At 42.3% G+C, this 16508-nt stretch overlaps 3 protein-coding genes across 4 annotated transcripts in view; 1 reads left to right on the plus strand and 2 right to left on the minus strand.

Annotated features, from left to right (window-relative positions):
- The window catches only part of gng8 (guanine nucleotide binding protein (G protein), gamma 8), a 757718-nt gene that overhangs the window by 166655 nt on the left and 574555 nt on the right, over positions 1–16508 (plus strand). The window lies entirely within an intron of this gene.
- Positions 829–11494, minus strand: zc3h12b (zinc finger CCCH-type containing 12B). Of its 2 annotated transcripts, none has more exons than XM_037268971.1 (6): positions 11354–11494; positions 8035–8816; positions 7816–7955; positions 7510–7744; positions 7327–7433; positions 829–7254 (listed from the first exon to the last, which is right to left on the minus strand). In XM_037268971.1, the coding sequence occupies exons 2-6, from the start codon at positions 8637–8639 to the stop codon at positions 5834–5836; spliced, it is 2508 nt and encodes an 835-aa protein (XP_037124866.1). In that variant the 5' UTR covers positions 8640–8816; positions 11354–11494; the 3' UTR covers positions 829–5833. The 2 variants fall into 2 exon arrangements, with proteins under 2 accessions (XP_037124866.1, XP_037124865.1); XM_037268970.1 differs by having other exon boundaries at positions 11255–11494.
- On the minus strand, positions 12024–16448 carry LOC119133300 (APC membrane recruitment protein 1-like). Its single transcript, XM_037268968.1, has 2 exons — positions 16075–16448; positions 12024–15499 (listed from the first exon to the last, which is right to left on the minus strand). Exon 2 carries the CDS (start codon positions 15386–15388, stop codon positions 12836–12838), a length of 2553 nt encoding a protein of 850 aa, XP_037124863.1. The 5' UTR covers positions 15389–15499; positions 16075–16448; the 3' UTR covers positions 12024–12835.

A 16508-nucleotide genomic window follows, 5' to 3' on the forward strand; every position in this document is an offset into this window, starting at 1 on the left:
TGCAGCACACATTGAACTAGCATACTTCCTCATCACGTCGAAGACAACAAGAACATAAGCATGACCGCATCAAGGAACAATCTGGCCCATTTATACATTGTAGAAAATCAAATGTGGCCCTCGAGCAAAACTTTACCGACCCCTGATTCAGTCTTGTTCATTTTCCAAGGTCTGCCTTGTGGTGGACAGGCTGTCCAGGGTGTGTCCTCTGTTCTTGCCCAATACCACCTCCAGATCTGCGTAACGTCCACAATTCATTTGTTGCAGATAAGGGATGAAAGAAGAATAACACAATGCCTGAGGGAAAATTGTGCCTGCATAACTTAAAAAGTAACCAACTCAAATACCTTTGTGTTGAGTCACTGGGTTACATTCCCATGAGTTACACTTTGAGACGGGTAAAATGACCTTCCGTTGAGTGTTCTCACCAAATGAGAAACTTTAAAAACAACAGTAAGCAAAATCTATCCTTAGTCCATGCCCACATTTCGCCAGCAGAGGGCGCTCGGACTCAAATATTGACCTAACTGTACGTTTTTAATCTCTTAATTATGATTCTATTTTGGTTTTAATGGTAGTACTCTATAGTTAAATGCCAAAGGGCGCTAGTGACCAATGTTTGTTATGTTTGGGTGCCTTCAGCTAAGCTACCTATTATTTGCAGAGCCTGAGGGCAAGTATGCAACAAAGAGCAGACTTCTCCCTATCTTACCTTGAAGATCTAGGCAAGTTATTTTCTAAGCTAGTAATTTTCTCTCAAACACTAGTTACACACATGCACATTCCTCAAAACGCATTTGCATTATTAAAAGAAGTGATAGCACAGTATGAACATAATGTAGCTTTATTCATGGTGAGAAACACGTCATTAAGACTTACATTTTGTTTGAGCCCACAGACTCAAATAGTCTAGTTTGGTCTACAAAAAAAAAAAAAAGCAAAGCTTTTCACCCAGTGTAGATTACAATACTGCAGACAAGCACAACACAAAAAGCTTGCTTCAATGTTTCCCTTCTTACATTGCAGACACAACAGTCCACTCACACCACTTTAGAAAAGTCACCAGGACAACTCACTATTTTTGAATCATATGATTTTTGAATGTTAGCGGGGTTAAACCTGAGTATTACACTGTAAATACGTACAGTTGTGTTAATGAGCACACCTCTAGTTCTGACATTCTGCATACCAAATCTGTCCATCTGGGAGTTTGCTGGCATCAAGTATCATAGGTACACAATTAGTGTGAATGTGTGTTTGAATCACAATGTGTACGAGAAAAATAAGAATAAAAAACAACAACTTTGGTTTTTCATCTTATCCATTGACATGCTATTCAACACAAAACCTCAAAATAGTTCAATTTCCATAGGGCGCCAGTTGAAAGTACACAAAACTGTCCGTGGACAGCAAAATGATACACAACTTCAATATCACATTTCAGTGGTTAAAAAGTAACAACAAAAAGCACATATCTATCTGCATGTCAACATTAGTTCTTCAGCCGCTTGCCAAACATTCCACTACATTAAAGTTTGAAGAGAAAAAAATAATCTAAAAAAAAAAAAAAACATCACTACACAAATGATCCAAAACTAGCACTGTGCTCTCATTTTGTAGTTTTTAGTAAAAAATGTCCATTAAAGTAGATTAGTTTGGTGCGTAACAATCTGCATTTTTTTTTTTTTTTTAACACCCAAATATGCAAAGTTTTTACACAAGGAAAAATCAACAAATCAGGAGAAAATAAGCACAGGTTACAACATTCAAGTGAACTGAATTAATGTTTTACATTTACACATGAAATCCTATCCACAGGAACACACAAGTATGTACAGTGATGCTTAGAGCCACACACTTTTTTTCTCGTTGTGCGCTTGACCCAGCGTATCAAAGTCCCAGGAAATTAATTACTGTACCCAATAAAATATAGTACATACCTAAGGGCTACTCCCAGTGACACACAGTGTCACACACATTAGGCATTTCCCCCCCTTCATTTAAATGAAACTGTTTTCATAATATACATTGGATATTTAATTTACATTCAAGGTAGAGATACAATTTGTATCAACAAGTAAAAGTCAATTCTAGACATTTGTGGCTTGGTTGTTTGCGGCACATATAAAAGAAGGAATGCGGGGGACACTGAACTAGTACGAGAAAAGTTTTTTTTCACAAAGCTGAATCATATTAGATCAAGTTGTTTTTTTTGAAAGTTTTTGGCTCTTGGATACAGCCTGGAACAACTTCGAATTGAAATTAAAAAATAATTAATTGTTTTGTGTACATCTTGTATTCATGTAGTGATTTGATATCCATTTTATGGTGAGAAAATTCCTCAAATAGCGGCTTCTGCTGGAATACATCGTAGCCAAATTAATTGTGCATTGCATTTAAAAAAATAAACGCCATTAATGCCTCTTTCTTCAAAAAAAATAGGGGGGAGGCTTGTTGACGTGTAATTTATTATCATTTGTTGAAATCGATAAATCATGGTTGACCATTGTAGTTGAGTTCAAAATGCATTCCAGCCTACTATATGAGGAAATATGGTAATCTGGTTGAAACTGGATCAGATCTGACCTTTCTGAATAAAACACAATCATTCCAATTTCAATTGAGTTGAGCTGCGATATGGCTCGAGATAAGATTATGTAGTCATCAGTGCAATTAAAAGTCACTAACGATAGTTGTTCTTTTTTTCTCTCTATCGCTTCACACCAAAAACATTTTCTTGGAATGTGTGACAAAATAACTAGCTCAAAGAGGGGGGGGTGGCACGCAAACGTTGAGCCAAATGCCAGAAACAACGGCGACAGCAGCCTTGCAATCTGATTGTTTCATATGAAGAAACATTTAGGCAGTTTGTTTTCACCTTCTCATGAACAGACAAGCTGGCCGAAAGTGGCCTTGTCCCTTTTCATGAAAAAAAAAACAAAACAAAGTCAGCAAAGCCCAAAAAATTATTTGGACTATACACATTCATTTTTTATCTTTTTTTTTTTATGTTTATACACTCAAGTTTTATCTAACATTAGAGACGAATCTATATTTTTAAAGACTCACCATTGAGAAAAATAATCGAGCTCACATAAATTCCCAATTAAAGAGTAATACCACTTTATGTGGAAAAATCTGTGTGGCACTTTGGCATTTTGTACTTCCGTTTGAGAGTCAGGCGCTCAAACAGATTCACTGAAGTGGCATTTCCCTTTAAATGCATTTAGAGCGTCACCTTGCAGTTGGGCTGGCTTTAGATGATACCCGTGACCTTTACCTGCAGTGCTATCTTGAAGTTCAAAATCCCTAATTGTACAATTTGAAATAGAATTTTTGTAAAAAAATCTAGTCCAAAATTCAAACGGTTACACTACAACTATTTAAGGCCCACACTTGTAGCAATTAGCTTTGAATGCTAATGTCAACACATCATCATGTAAAGCCACCCAAAAGACACCCATTGTTAAACAACTCAAGGTGCATACTTTGAACGTACAAAGTTTTACAATGCAGTTTTCACGATTGCAACTTTATATACACGTACAAGTTTTCACAAAATATATCGCTATTAGAAGAGAATAGACGCTTGCCAGCAGTGACCACTGTTTTTTTTTGGCCAGTGAAGTGAAAAAGTGAAAGCATCCTGAGAGCAATGCGCTGCAAGGCACAGCCAAACTGTAATCGAGCCATCCACTCTCACAATAAAAGCCAAACATCATAAACATGCTTTCTTGCATTCGCGTCACTTCTTTGTTTTTCTTAATAATTATACAACCTCTCCAGTCATGGATGGATTTTTAATCTATCCATGTAAATATGACAAGCAAAGCCGTCCGTGTGCAAACTTGATGGCAAACATTTTATTCCCCAGTAATCTTTTTACTATATATGCATTGTGATCGTTCATCTTAGTGTGATATTTTTACTACATCTAGTTTACCGTTTATTCGTTTCACAACTGCTTTGCAGCTTTTTAACAATATAATAGCACTGACTGACTTAAAAGTAAATTGTAAGCGGGCTTGGAAATACCTCAAGAATAGTCTTCAAGCTAAAGCCCACCAGAAATAAAAGCCGTCCCACCTTTGTGTGAAGTCAGTCCATGTAAGTGCATGTAAAAGTAGTCTTTGATAGAAATGAGCAACAAACAGCTCCACTGACAACCTCAAAAAGTTCAGAGATAATTCTTTTTAAGATCACATACTATATGTAGCCTGGGAATAAATTAAAAAAAATAAAAAACAAGTGTTATTGTGATAACATTGTATTTGCAATGGGCCACAGAAACACCCATTCATACTAGAGAAACTCAGCTAATTAAAAAAAAAAAATCAGAGCGCTGTATCTAAAAGCCTAAAATACATATTATATATTATTTTCACAAGTAATCTGACAAAAAAAATACAACCGGAAATGAGAACTAATCCCAATTATGTGAAGCAAAATGAAATGTGACGTCAAAATAATGACCGATTTCTTTTTTTTTGGCATTATTTAGCAGCTTATAAATGACTGAAATAATGGCTTTTGTGTGATTTATATGTACATAGATATAGACGTGTGCACCTGTGGATACAAGACAAATCTCTTTTTGGCTTGCTTTGTGCACGGTCGAATTCTACCAAAATATTTGCTTTGTGAAACTGAGAAAATAGATTTCTGAGATAGTGCTTTTACGTTTGAAAGTAGGAGGCTTCAGTGACAAAGACGTTCATTGAAGAAGACTAACGCGTGAGGTCATTCAGATATAAGGCCATTAAATATCATAGTTCATGCTTGGAGGTATGTGTGTACCTCCCTCTTACTCGTGTTAAAACAAATGAACACACCAAAAAAAATTTGTTATTTACAGCAGAAGCAAAGCTAAAGAAAGTTATTAATATTTGTACTGCAGCGCAAACATTCACAGCACATCCATATGATCTGAACAGGATGTCTTAATGTGGATAAAACATAGTGTTCATTAAAGAGGGAAGTCAACCCCAACATTTTCTTTACAATAATGTTGTTTGTGCCCCCACTAATCTAAACACGCCATTCCGATTGAGAAGCAAAGTTCACCCCGTTTTATCCAGCTCAGGGGGCGGCCATTTTGCCAATTGCTGTCGACTGAAAATGACATCACAGTTGCCAGGTCTCAGGTTCATTTCTGATTTGTGAAGCTGAGCCGTGATTGGTTGTGACCTGAGACCTGGCAACTTTGATGTCATTTTCAGTCGACAGCAAGTGGCAAAATGGCCGCCACCCGTGATAGATAAAGGGGTATTTTGCCTGCATTTTTTAAGAAACATAACATTAACCATGTTTTGACTAGTTAGGCTGCACAGAGCATTTTTTTTTTTTAGGTTGCTTTCCTCTTTAAATGAATCCAAATGCTAAAAAGCAGCAACTGGTGTCATGTTGCCAGGTGGGTCAAAGATTGAAACCAAATGACAAATTTTACATAAGTGCAACCCCAAAAGACGTTGCAGGAGAAAGTCCTTCTATTTAAAAATCTTATTTTAAAAATTGAAAGGAAACTTGGCTCCTGGTCAGGTGTGATAGACGTGTTATGGAAAAAAATACAAGTGTCCTTTTACAAATGTACTACACTTTATATAAATGTGTAGCCTTTTATGTCTTACAATTGTGTTTAAAAAATGCCAGACAAACTTTATCTATGCTGTTGACTTAATGTTGTCTTGCTGATGGAAAACCAGAGAGCTGGATTTTGCAGCAAAGACATAAAAAAAAAAGAACTCCTGAGGGCAAATGTTGCACATTTGGCAACATTTATCAAGTGCCTGTCTTTGCAACCAAAATGCTCAAATCTCTGTACTAAATTTCCACCTCAGTGACAAGACCTCAAATTTGTGACAATGACAGCTGCCAGTTGTTGGGGGTCTGTCAAATGGGGGTTCTTCTCCATCACCGAATGGACCACGTAAGCGGGAAAAATGTTGCAAAGGTTCCGATATGTTTGATACTGGTGCTCTGGGACGACATACCGTTCTTGGTGTTCCGCCGCAGCTGAGGCCTCCCACGGCACGTTCCAAATTTGCTCCATTTTGTCAGGCATGCTGCGGACCATGACCCGCTCGCAGCACGGCATCAGGCTGTTGCTCAGAGGGTACGAGTGGTATCCGTACGACTCGTTGCCGCAGGGCAGGGGGTCCCAGCTCGCGTGCTGCTCGCGGCACAGCGGCGGTCGCCTCTGTCTCATGGGGTTGCTGTCGTACAACCTGGAATCGGATACGCTGTCCATACGGGTCATGCCGAGGGAGCGCGTCGGCTGCGAGGACAGCGGCGGGAGGACGTTCTGAGCGACGGGGTAGTCCCCGGGGCAGCTCGACCTGGCCCCCACCGCCACGTGCTGGATGTGCGGAGCCAGATGAGGGGCAGGCTGCTTCCGCGGACCCTGCTTGGGCTCCTCGGGCCCGTAACTTTGCACCCTCGTGAGCGCTTCGTGCCGAAAACCGAAAGTCTGCATTCTCCCCGTTGCCGGAGACTGCTGCTGGCCCTTCATGCTCTCCTCCAAGCTCCCGTCCACAGAGCTGGGGTACATGTCGCCGTAAGAGGGGAAAGAGTCACTGTTGGAGTGGCCGAGGCAGGACTCGGCGCAGTGGCTGCGAGTTCTCTGGCACACCACGTGCTCGTGCTCCATGCTACAGAAACTGTCGACGTTGTGCATACTGCTCATGCTCATGTTTGAGAAGTCACTGTGCAGTGAATAATAGCCGTGGTCGCTGACCGAGTCATACTTTGGGAACTGCTCGCTGTATGTCACAGAAGCGCCGTGACTGTTGGTTACCAGAATGGGAGGGTACTGCACACTGGACATGTGCTCCAGCGAACTGTGGGAGAACTGCAAAGAACCTGGCACCGGGCTGCTGGCGGATCGCGTGTTCAAGGCCCCGGCCGCGTGGCTCTTGACGGGCTGCATGGTGGGCACGCTGAGAGCGGTCACAAGGGAAGGCACTGAATTGGTCTCAGACTTCCTCATGACCGAAAGGCTTTCTGGAGACTCGCAGGCCACCGAGCGGATGCTCGGGTCCGACTGGCGTTTGGGCGCCACGCGTTTGACTTCGGAGTTGCCGTCCCTGGTCACCATCGCCGGCCCGGTGCCGTATTTGGCTAAGGCCCCCTCGCTCATTGTCTTGACTGCGGAGAGTTTGGCGAAGGCCCGCAGTTCGTCAGCCACCGACCGCAGCGGCTGATTGACTCGCTCCGGATGATAATATTTGCACTTGTGTCCATATGTGCACTTTTTGCCTTTTTAAGGACACAAAGAATCAAGTCAGCAAGAAACAAATCAACTCAGTCCAAAAAAATGAAGTGACTCACCATAGGGGCATGGTTGTTTTTTATGCTCTGGGACAACAGGACGCTTGCGGAGGAAATTTTCCAAACTCGGACCATGTCTTCCCAGTGGATCATCAGGTGGCATAAATCTAAAAAACATCCAAATGTCATTTGCATATTTCAAGCATCCCATAATTTCGTGTCGACTCAAACACAGCTCCTTACTTGTCATTGACGAATGAATACATTAGGAGCCGTTCCTCGATGAACTTCTTCCACTCTGGTTTTTCATTTTGCAAGTCTCTGTAGTTGTCGTTGGACACGATAATTCCATCAGAATCATAAGCCAGCTTCACTATGAAGCGATCGTCATAGCACACCACTCTTCTGCCTTGGACCCTCCGAGATGGGGTGAAAACCAGGATCTTCTCTTTTTCGAGCTTGCGTAAGATTTCTTGATCTGTGAGGGCAAATTCTGCGTTTACTTTTCTTTTTTTCATACAACTTCCCAACCCAAAACATGTTTGCTACCTGTAATGAGGGCATCAGGCCTGGACTGCTCTTTTCTCCATGCTGGGACAAACACAGTGATGTCTTTGTGCCCTTTCTCTATGAACCATTCGACAGCAAGTTGGATACCACGGCAAGAGAAAACCTCTTTGTTTCCATGGCTGAAACAAAAAAAAAAAAAGATTTTGCCGTTTCCCTCATATTAACATATCAACTCAGTAAAACTTGTTTGCATCTTACCTCATTGCCACATTTGATCCATCGATGACAATCGGCCTGAGGTTATCGTAAGGGTCCACAGATTCCTCTTCCACAGACACTTCGGGACTAACAGTCTCTTTAACGCACGGCGTGAGCGACAGCGACGCCGATGCGGCCGCCGCCGTGCTGCAAGGTTGACTTTCGGGCTCCACTTTGTTCCCGAGTCTCACCAGCTCAGCAAGAATGTCATTAATGAGAGCAGCGGCCCCCACTTTACTGAGCACCATCTCCACCTGCTCCCCAGAGTAGCCCAGCTTCAACGCAAAGTCCATTTTTGTCTGGTAATCTTTCTTACTGGCCGCTTTGACGGCTGATCCCGCAGCGGTTTCATCCTCACGGGAATCTTGCACCGTGCTACTCTGGGAAAAACTGGGCCGGTCCAGGCACGGAGAACGACAGAGCTGCCGATGGGGCTTTGTCACCACCGCCAAGGGCTCCCACTTTTTGTTGCTGTTCACCTGAGCCTTCTGCCGCAGCTGCTCCTCAGCGTCACTATCCGAACTGCTGCCGTCCTCGGGCTCGTCGGGGGCATGCCGGTCCCTGCTTGAGTCAATGTTCTCCTCCCTGCATGGGTGCTTTTCCATTTTGAGCCTCTCCGACGCAGAACATACTGTCACGTTTGCTTCAACACTTTGGATTTACGCCCCATGCTTCTTCCTCACCTCAGATCCAACCAAGGGATCTTGTTCATTGCTAGACTTTGAAAAACTCCTCGAGTCGGACCGAAAGATTGCGCTCTTCCCTGTGTGAACTACTTAGACCTGAGAGAGAGCAATAAAAAGTAAAAATGTGTTATACAGTGGCCAAATAGAATTAATTATAAACAGACATGGTGCCTTGAAAGGCATAGAAAAAAATAACAGAGAAATCTGAATGCTGTAATACAACCTAGTTGTACTTCTTAAAAACAATGTGGATTGTTTAATTAAAGAACGTTTCTCTTGTCGTTGGTATGCAGCGAGATTATTACCAAATAGGAAAATGTGAATATTCAGAAAGCGACAACACGAGCGTTCTGAAAGCCATTCTAACCTTTTCCCACGTCACGTTGACAGTTGCACTTTTCAATCAATGTGTTGTGAGCATTACATAAGACAGTTTTAGATTCATACATGTGCAGTACAACAACAACAAAAGCAGCCAACCAGCGTCACTATCCGCCTCCCGGTGGATAAGGGGAAAAAAGAGAAGAAAGAAACGGACCACAAATATTTTCCTCTTCCTGCAGTCTATTGCTTTTTAAATAATAGAGAAAAAAAAAAAGCAAGCACAGTCTGTTAATGTACTGTAGAACAGCCCTCGCCTTGAAGCACAAAAGCAACATTGAAGGCAGACACGCATGAGTGCATAGAACCTGAGACAGTGTGGGCTGATCAGTGTGCATCAGTGTGCCGCCAGCCTTCTCAGCGACTGAACATTGCTTGGCAACTCATCTGTTATGTTCAATGAGTGCACAGCTTACAGCACAAAATATGTTTTGTTACGGACCAAAAATCTAAATCAACTTAGTAACGAGCCAGTTTAGGTGGAGAGCAGATACAACACTGCCAGATTCAAGAGGCGCAGCCCATGATGTGTGTTGCCTAGCAACACGGCCGTGTCATCAGCTAACTCCTTTTTACAAGTCACGACTAAGGCAAACACAGCTCATCATCTCTCTTCAGGCAGCCAGTAAATGCACACTTCCAAATACACTACTCTTTGCATTGCAACTCTTAAGGCAGCATGATCCTTAATAAAAATGGACTTTACTCCACAGATTTTTGTCTCAAGCAACCATTTTAGCAGAGCCCAATGTAAATTAAATTAAATATTCAAGAACAGGAAATGGAAATTGATTCCAGAAAATGCAGAAGGTAGTGAATTTTATACGCTTTGCATTTCTTTGGCGACAGCAAATAAAACATTTTAGTTTTCCAATCAACTTAGGAAGAAGGGTCCCATTTAGGCCTTGTAATGAGGGTAAAGTCATTCGATCATCTTTGCATTGGAGGGTTTCTTTAGGTGGTTTGTTTGACATTGATTGGGATCCAAAATTGACATCTTCAGATTTATTCCCTAGCCACTATTTAGTGAATTTGCTACTTTGTAGTATTGTTTGAAAAGGTACAGTGGTCACTTGCAGTGGGAGCTATCATACAAACATTTCCAAAATCCTTTCTTTGAATTATTTTATAAGATGCAAGCTGCTGAACACATAAATGCAAAAATATTGAATACAGCAGGTCCATCAGCTGACATTGATGTACATTGCAATTATGTGAAATCAATAACGCAATTAACTTCAACCTTAAAATTAAAGTTGGAAGATAAGATTTTCAAACTATTTTGAGGTAACTTTAACATTTGATAAACTGGCACTGTACTGGAAACTAATGACCAAATTCTGAAATCAATTCTTCTGACAGTATCATTTGAAACTTACCTAGTCATCATCCAATCAAATTATGCTCTCCTCAAATTTGTTTAAATCGCGCCGAATAAAATATTGACTAATTGTGTGTAGATTTAATGAATTACATTTCAAGCCGGAATGATTGACGTGATGATTTGGTATAGCAATACTAGCATGATTTAAAGTTAGCGATTCCACTAGAACCGGATATTAATAGACTAATGATATAAAGAATTCCAATGAGTCACGGCTTGTACTTTAAATAGAAACTTCGGTTACTTTGATAGCATTCATTTTCAAACGTGTTACGATGTAATGCACGTCAATAACAACGTTGTATCATGTCATCCAAAACAAGAACATCGCGCCTTTCAATGCATGGTAAACACAAAACCACAGGAGAGTACATATATTTATTTTTAATGCATAGATTATTTTAGAGTAATGTCACACTTTTACACACAAATAATCGCCTAAACATCATTTAGGCCCCGAGTTAGCTCTGTGGACACTTAGCCAGCTGGTGTCAACATGTTAGCCACATCTACTCACTAGATTAGCTTTCTTTGATTTCTGAATTTTTTTTTAATGGCTAAAAAGTAGCACGACAAGCAGCCACCAGGAGGAGTTGGTAGTTGAACTACGCACCACGACAAGCAGTTGTCTGCACAACATCAGCCAATGAATAGCTCCAGATGCTAACTTTAACATACGCTTGCGAGCGTGTGTTAGCTTTTAGCTGACGCGCTCCTGCTAATATTTTCCACGTAACTTGAGATAAAGTTATCAAAAATATCATCTTACACTGCGTCGAAGTTGCGGCGACACAGCGGGACTCGTGCGTGTGCAAGAGAGCGCACGTAACTGGTCGCGATCGTTGCCATGCAGCAGGAGCAGGCTCACCATGTTGCTGTCATCCTCCTCGCCCGCTCCACGGATGTTTGGCTGTCATTGGCGCTGCTCTGCTGTCGCAGTTTGCTCAAGGTTGCCACATCACGAGAGGATTCTCGCTGATGACACCTCAGCGCGCTCCTTCCACAATGTAGGGGCGCAGATAGGATTTTGGAACTGGGGGGTGGGGTGGCCGAGGAGGAGGGGGAGCATCACCATATATCCTATACACAAAAAATCTGTTGTAAATTTCTTATTTCAAATAATGGCAAAGGAACATTAGTCCTCTGTTTTAGTCTGCCTTAAGTGCGGGGGACAGATCGTGGTCCTAACTGCAGGGGGACATGTCCTCGTGCCACCCCCCTCCAGACAAATCACCCATTTTTTGGTATCCTCTTCGCACTGAGGTGTGTTGAGGAACTTCATTTAGACAAAATTAGTAATTTGCCACCCTCTTTTGACATCTCTAGGTAACTGCAGTACAGTTTTTCATTGTTTATTATTAAGATGAGTTCATTTGTAATAAAATGAAGTAAAAGCTAGATTTAGGGATGACTAGCTTTATTGATGTGGATTTCATTCTTTAAACATGAATCACTCTTCTAGTCAAGAATGCACTAAAAAAAAAAGATGAGTGAGACAATAGACTGAAAGATACCGAAACAGGAAAATGCAAATGCTATAAGTTTTTTTGTGTTTGTTTATTTTAAGGCAGTGTTCACATTGACAAAACATTTTGTTTCAAAGTAACAGATAAGACAGAAGACAAGTTTTGACAACATTTTCTTACAAGGTACAAACAGCTGAGAATATAAATACAAATCATTCCATGACATTTGTTCATGTCATCTAACCAAAGAAGCATAGGAAAAAAAATGATATGAACGTGAGGCAGGGCTTTCTATTCAAACCACATTCCTTGACTCTGATGCAATCATTTGCATAAATTGTGCCAGTATTTTGCTTTTTGCACCACACAGGCAGTCAAGCAGTATTCCACTCGTGTCAAATAACCCAGCTTCATCCCACCATACTATCTACACTATTGTGCAAGAACTATGACTTCATTTTTGCTTTTGCAACACAATCTACTTCGGTACTCTCCACCCAAATGACTAAATTAAAACGACTAAAAGCCTCTTCACCCTTAAATGAGATGACCAAAAAAAAACACACGATAGAATCAAGTAAACAATTTAAGAGGCAACTGGTGTTAAATGCAAACCAGGCTGATGAGAAGCCTTCAGAGTAACAGATGAAACCTGGATATACGTACATGAGATTGTTTTTGTAAAACATGCTTGGTGATTCCAAAACGCCAGCATTCATTCCTCCAATGAAACCATTAACAATTTGGCTTTCTCAATTCAACACGACTGTTTAATTTCATTTTTTTTGCGCGGCACGTTTCAAATGAATTGTTCAAGTAAGTAGTCATCGCTAAAATTAACACACACAGCAATCGATGGCACGTTATTATTGAGAATTTCAGGGTCATTTTGTTGCGGGCGGGTCTTCCGTTGGCACAGCACTTCCCGAATGAGCTATTCTTTCCCTACTGGCCGCCGTCTGTCTGCTTTGACTAAACTGCATATACGAGTGCAAATCAGCAGCGGCTTTGCGTAACGGATCCTCACCGGCACCGCACGATGCATCGATTCCTGAATAACCGAAGGTGCTATGAGGTAAACAATACGTTTGCAAGGGGAGGTGGCACGGCCGATTGTAAAGCTCTGCGTCTTGTGACGTTACATCATCGGGCGTTGGCACGTCAGAGTGAAGGTGGCCTTCGCTGTCGGGTAAGCCCCTGCTGAATGAATCCGAAAACATGTTCTGTTTCTCAACTGTTTGTGTTCCGTCGTCATGGCGCAAAGAAAGGCTTAAAGCCATTTCTGAGCGGCTTTGCCATGGTAAGGACGTAGCGCCGTCTCGAACCTCTGACGCGAGTCCCTTCTTTTTATAATAAGCCAGAGGATCACTCTCTGGATCTCTTTCAGATTGAGGACGGGAAAGGTTAGCAGCTCTGCTCTCTCTGTACGCGGCGGGCATCTGCAACTGAAGGCTTTCCGTGTCCAGAGACCGACTTCTCCTGTCTAGGGACAAGGGATGAGACATGGACTGGCTTAGTCTTGTAAGGCCAAGGTGCCGTGGGAGACTGGCGATGGCCCACGTGCTGCTGATCAGACTCTGCTCGTACAGATCTAACATTTGATAGTCGGCAAAAGCATCTTTTTGGAGGTAGCTGTCTTCAAAGTCCTGATAGGGTGATGAAATGTCCTCCTCCAGTTCCATGTGAATCTGCTCCTCATATTCCCCCTCGTTATGCGCGTCCACCACATCGAACGTGACGATGGTAGGTAAGGCCTCCATGTTTGGGGTGAAGGCGCTGCTCGTCTCCAAGACGTCCACGCTTGCGTTGTGCAACTCGCACAACATCTGAGAGCTTTTCTCGTAGTCTACCAGCGCTTGGGAGAAACAAACAGTTTGGCAACTGTCCGCTTTGTTTTCCTCTGGATGGTGCTCTTTGGATGTTTTCAAATCTGGGTCCGATGTCATTGACACGTACCTCGTCTTACAGTCGACATTTACGGAAGTCGGCAGTCTAGCTTTGCTTTCATTGTGCGGACTGATGAGACTCTCATCAGTCGCAAACAGTTCATAGAGGGCATCCCCGCTGTAACTGTCCCTGGGTAATTTGTTAGTCTGCCTTAGTCGATCTGTCCGGTCCTGTCCTTCATCTGGACCTGGGGTAGTTGAATCGTAGTAGCCCTCATCACTATTAGGAACTGACTCTTGATGCTCACTTTGAGGTGTCAACACATCAGCTGAAGTGTTGATGGTGCTAGCTTGCTGTGCGCTGTTACTGTCCGCTAAGTCCATATCGTGCGAGGACGGCGTGCTAGCAGTCGGAGTCATGCGGTCCTGGTTGCAAGGACAGTGAAGTTCCTCGGATGCATTCGTTTCCCAGAAATCATGAAGACACTGTTCGTCTAAATCTTCAGGGGAGGCCATTTCTTCACCACCACCTTGGTAGGTGAGAAAGCAGGAGGTCCGCTTCCCTCCGTTTCTATTTCTTTCTCCGGAAACTGTGGCATCTGTGATGCTGTCAACTTCTTGATCCGCAATGATGTCTCCGCAACCGGTGAGTGAATCGAAGCTCTTAAGTGAGGCGACCTCACTGTAAATCAGGTTGAGTTGATCGGATGAGCCAGCGGGTGTTTCGGACTTCAACGTCGGATCGGGCATCATCTCAAGTGACTGACGAGGCTCGCTAGCATTTTCCTTGTATTCGCTGGAAACCACAGCCATCAGATTGATTTCATCGATTTGATCAACGCACGACTGATTATCACACTCAATTGTAGCGCTTTCTTGGTCGGAACTTTTCTCTAAAATTACGACTTGTGTGTCATTACATTCAGGTGCCAGTGAAGTAGCACACATTATATTTGCAAAATCAGGCACGTCCGGTTCAGATTCCAGGCACTGTGTGACATCGGGGTTGTTCTGGACAGGAGACTGAGGGGGAGACATTGAAGTCATCTCCGTTTTAACCAAACTATCGTTTCGATGGTTTTTGTGATGTTTAAAACTACTAAAAAAACTTTTCAAACCCCGTTTCTGTCTAGTGAGCGACTGCGATTTCTGTTCACTGGGGAAACAACATTCATTGCCATGAAGAGCTTCAGGACAGTCACTACTACAGTACTCGAAATCGCCAGTGGAGGCGGAGTCACCTCTCAGGCTGTCATTATGAGTTATTTGGCTTAGCCCATCATGAGTTTTGCTTTTGTAAATTCCCTTCTTGCTCTGGTTTTTACTCCTCCCGCCAAAAAAGCTTGGTAAGAGACACATGCTTTTGCGAACTCCAAAGAATGAAAGCGCAGTCCTAAATTTCCCCGATTTTCGAGCTTTCACTGTCGAAGTTGTTTTTTCTGGAAGATGCTCCTGTGTAATGTCAGGAGGGCCGCACTTAGAGAGTGATCCCGAAATGCTCTCCAAGTCCCCGGTGTCACTTGGGAGCTTGTCAGCGTCACGAGAAGCCATGGCTAGCTTGTTTACAAAATCATGACTTTTTTTGGATGTTGTTTCAGCTGATTGTTGACAAACAGCAGTGTGGTTCACTCTTGTTGCTTCTTCATCTATCCATCAGGAGTCCTGCAGTGAAAAATATGTAACCATTACTTTGCTGTTTTGTCCATTGAACAACCAAAAATATTACCCCCCCCCCAAAAAAAAACCTTAAAAAAAACACACAGATAAAATCAGAAAATAGGCAAAAGTCAATTAATCTGGCTTTGCACCATGCAAATTTTAGGGAGAGCCCAGTGCAATCAATCAAGACATGATCATGGATGGTGTCCTGTTTGGGATAATATTGAAGTACATAATAATAATAATAATAATAAAATGTGCTAGATAGACATAAATGTGCTACACAGACTCAACTGCAAATAAAACTAAAATATGGTACAACATTGATAATGAGAGAAAATTACTACACGATTCCAAACTAACAAAAATACATTGATAATGCAACAGGCTTTAACGACGTAGTCATATTCGACGGAGACTTGGCTAAAATACACGAGTATGCACAAATCTACTATATCTGAACAAAATGCAAAGATGTGCTGACTTAAATCGCACCGCCAATTTTATATTGACGTTCAGTGAATGACGAGTTACAGTACATCAAATATGTATCGTAATTGTATCATAAACACACTTACCAGCTGCAGCCCAAATCTCCCCCAATCACGTACCCCAACGCAACATCTCTGGCATCACTAACTTTATTTTAATTCCTCGCATCAAGCGTTCGTTTTCTGCCGAGATTGCAAGCTTGCACGGTTTGTTGCTTTCGCTAGCAACTGCTGCTTGCTAACAGGCTACAATCCGTCACCAGTGTGTAAATTCCACAGTTCGTGACCGCACGGTGTCTCACGGTAGGTGACGGCAATCCAGCAAAGTGGGAGAAATATCGTGCAAATAAGCAGGGGTGTCGTTGTTGTGATTAATCAGGCTATTGCGTGCTGATTTCACACGAGACGTTCTGCAAAGATGCCAAAGGCTGCACAACAGTTCGCGTAGTCCTTACGGCGCATGTTAGTGACGCAACATGTGAACCACTGCTTATTATACTGTTATAATCAACACACACACA

This window comes from Syngnathus acus, chromosome 14 (assembly GCF_901709675.1).
Source record: "Syngnathus acus chromosome 14, fSynAcu1.2, whole genome shotgun sequence".
In the NCBI taxonomy this organism is placed as follows: domain Eukaryota; kingdom Metazoa; phylum Chordata; class Actinopteri; order Syngnathiformes; family Syngnathidae; genus Syngnathus; species Syngnathus acus.

Bases quoted from the DNA above. Each gene is read 5' to 3' on its own strand.
- LOC119133300 (XM_037268968.1), bottom strand. From the start codon at position 15,388: ATGGCTTCTCGTGACGCTGACAAGCTCCCAAGTGACACCGGGGACTTG.
- zc3h12b (XM_037268971.1), bottom strand. From the start codon at position 8,639: ATGGAAAAGCACCCATGCAGGGAGGAGAACATTGACTCAAGCAGGGAC. The intron at 7,745-7,815 runs GTAGCAAACATG...TTGCCCTCACAG, and splicing joins GCCTGATGCCCTCATTACAG to ATCAAGAAATCTTACGCAAG. The intron at 7,434-7,509 runs GTAAGGAGCTGT...GATGTTTTTTAG, and splicing joins TATTCATTCGTCAATGACAA to ATTTATGCCACCTGATGATC.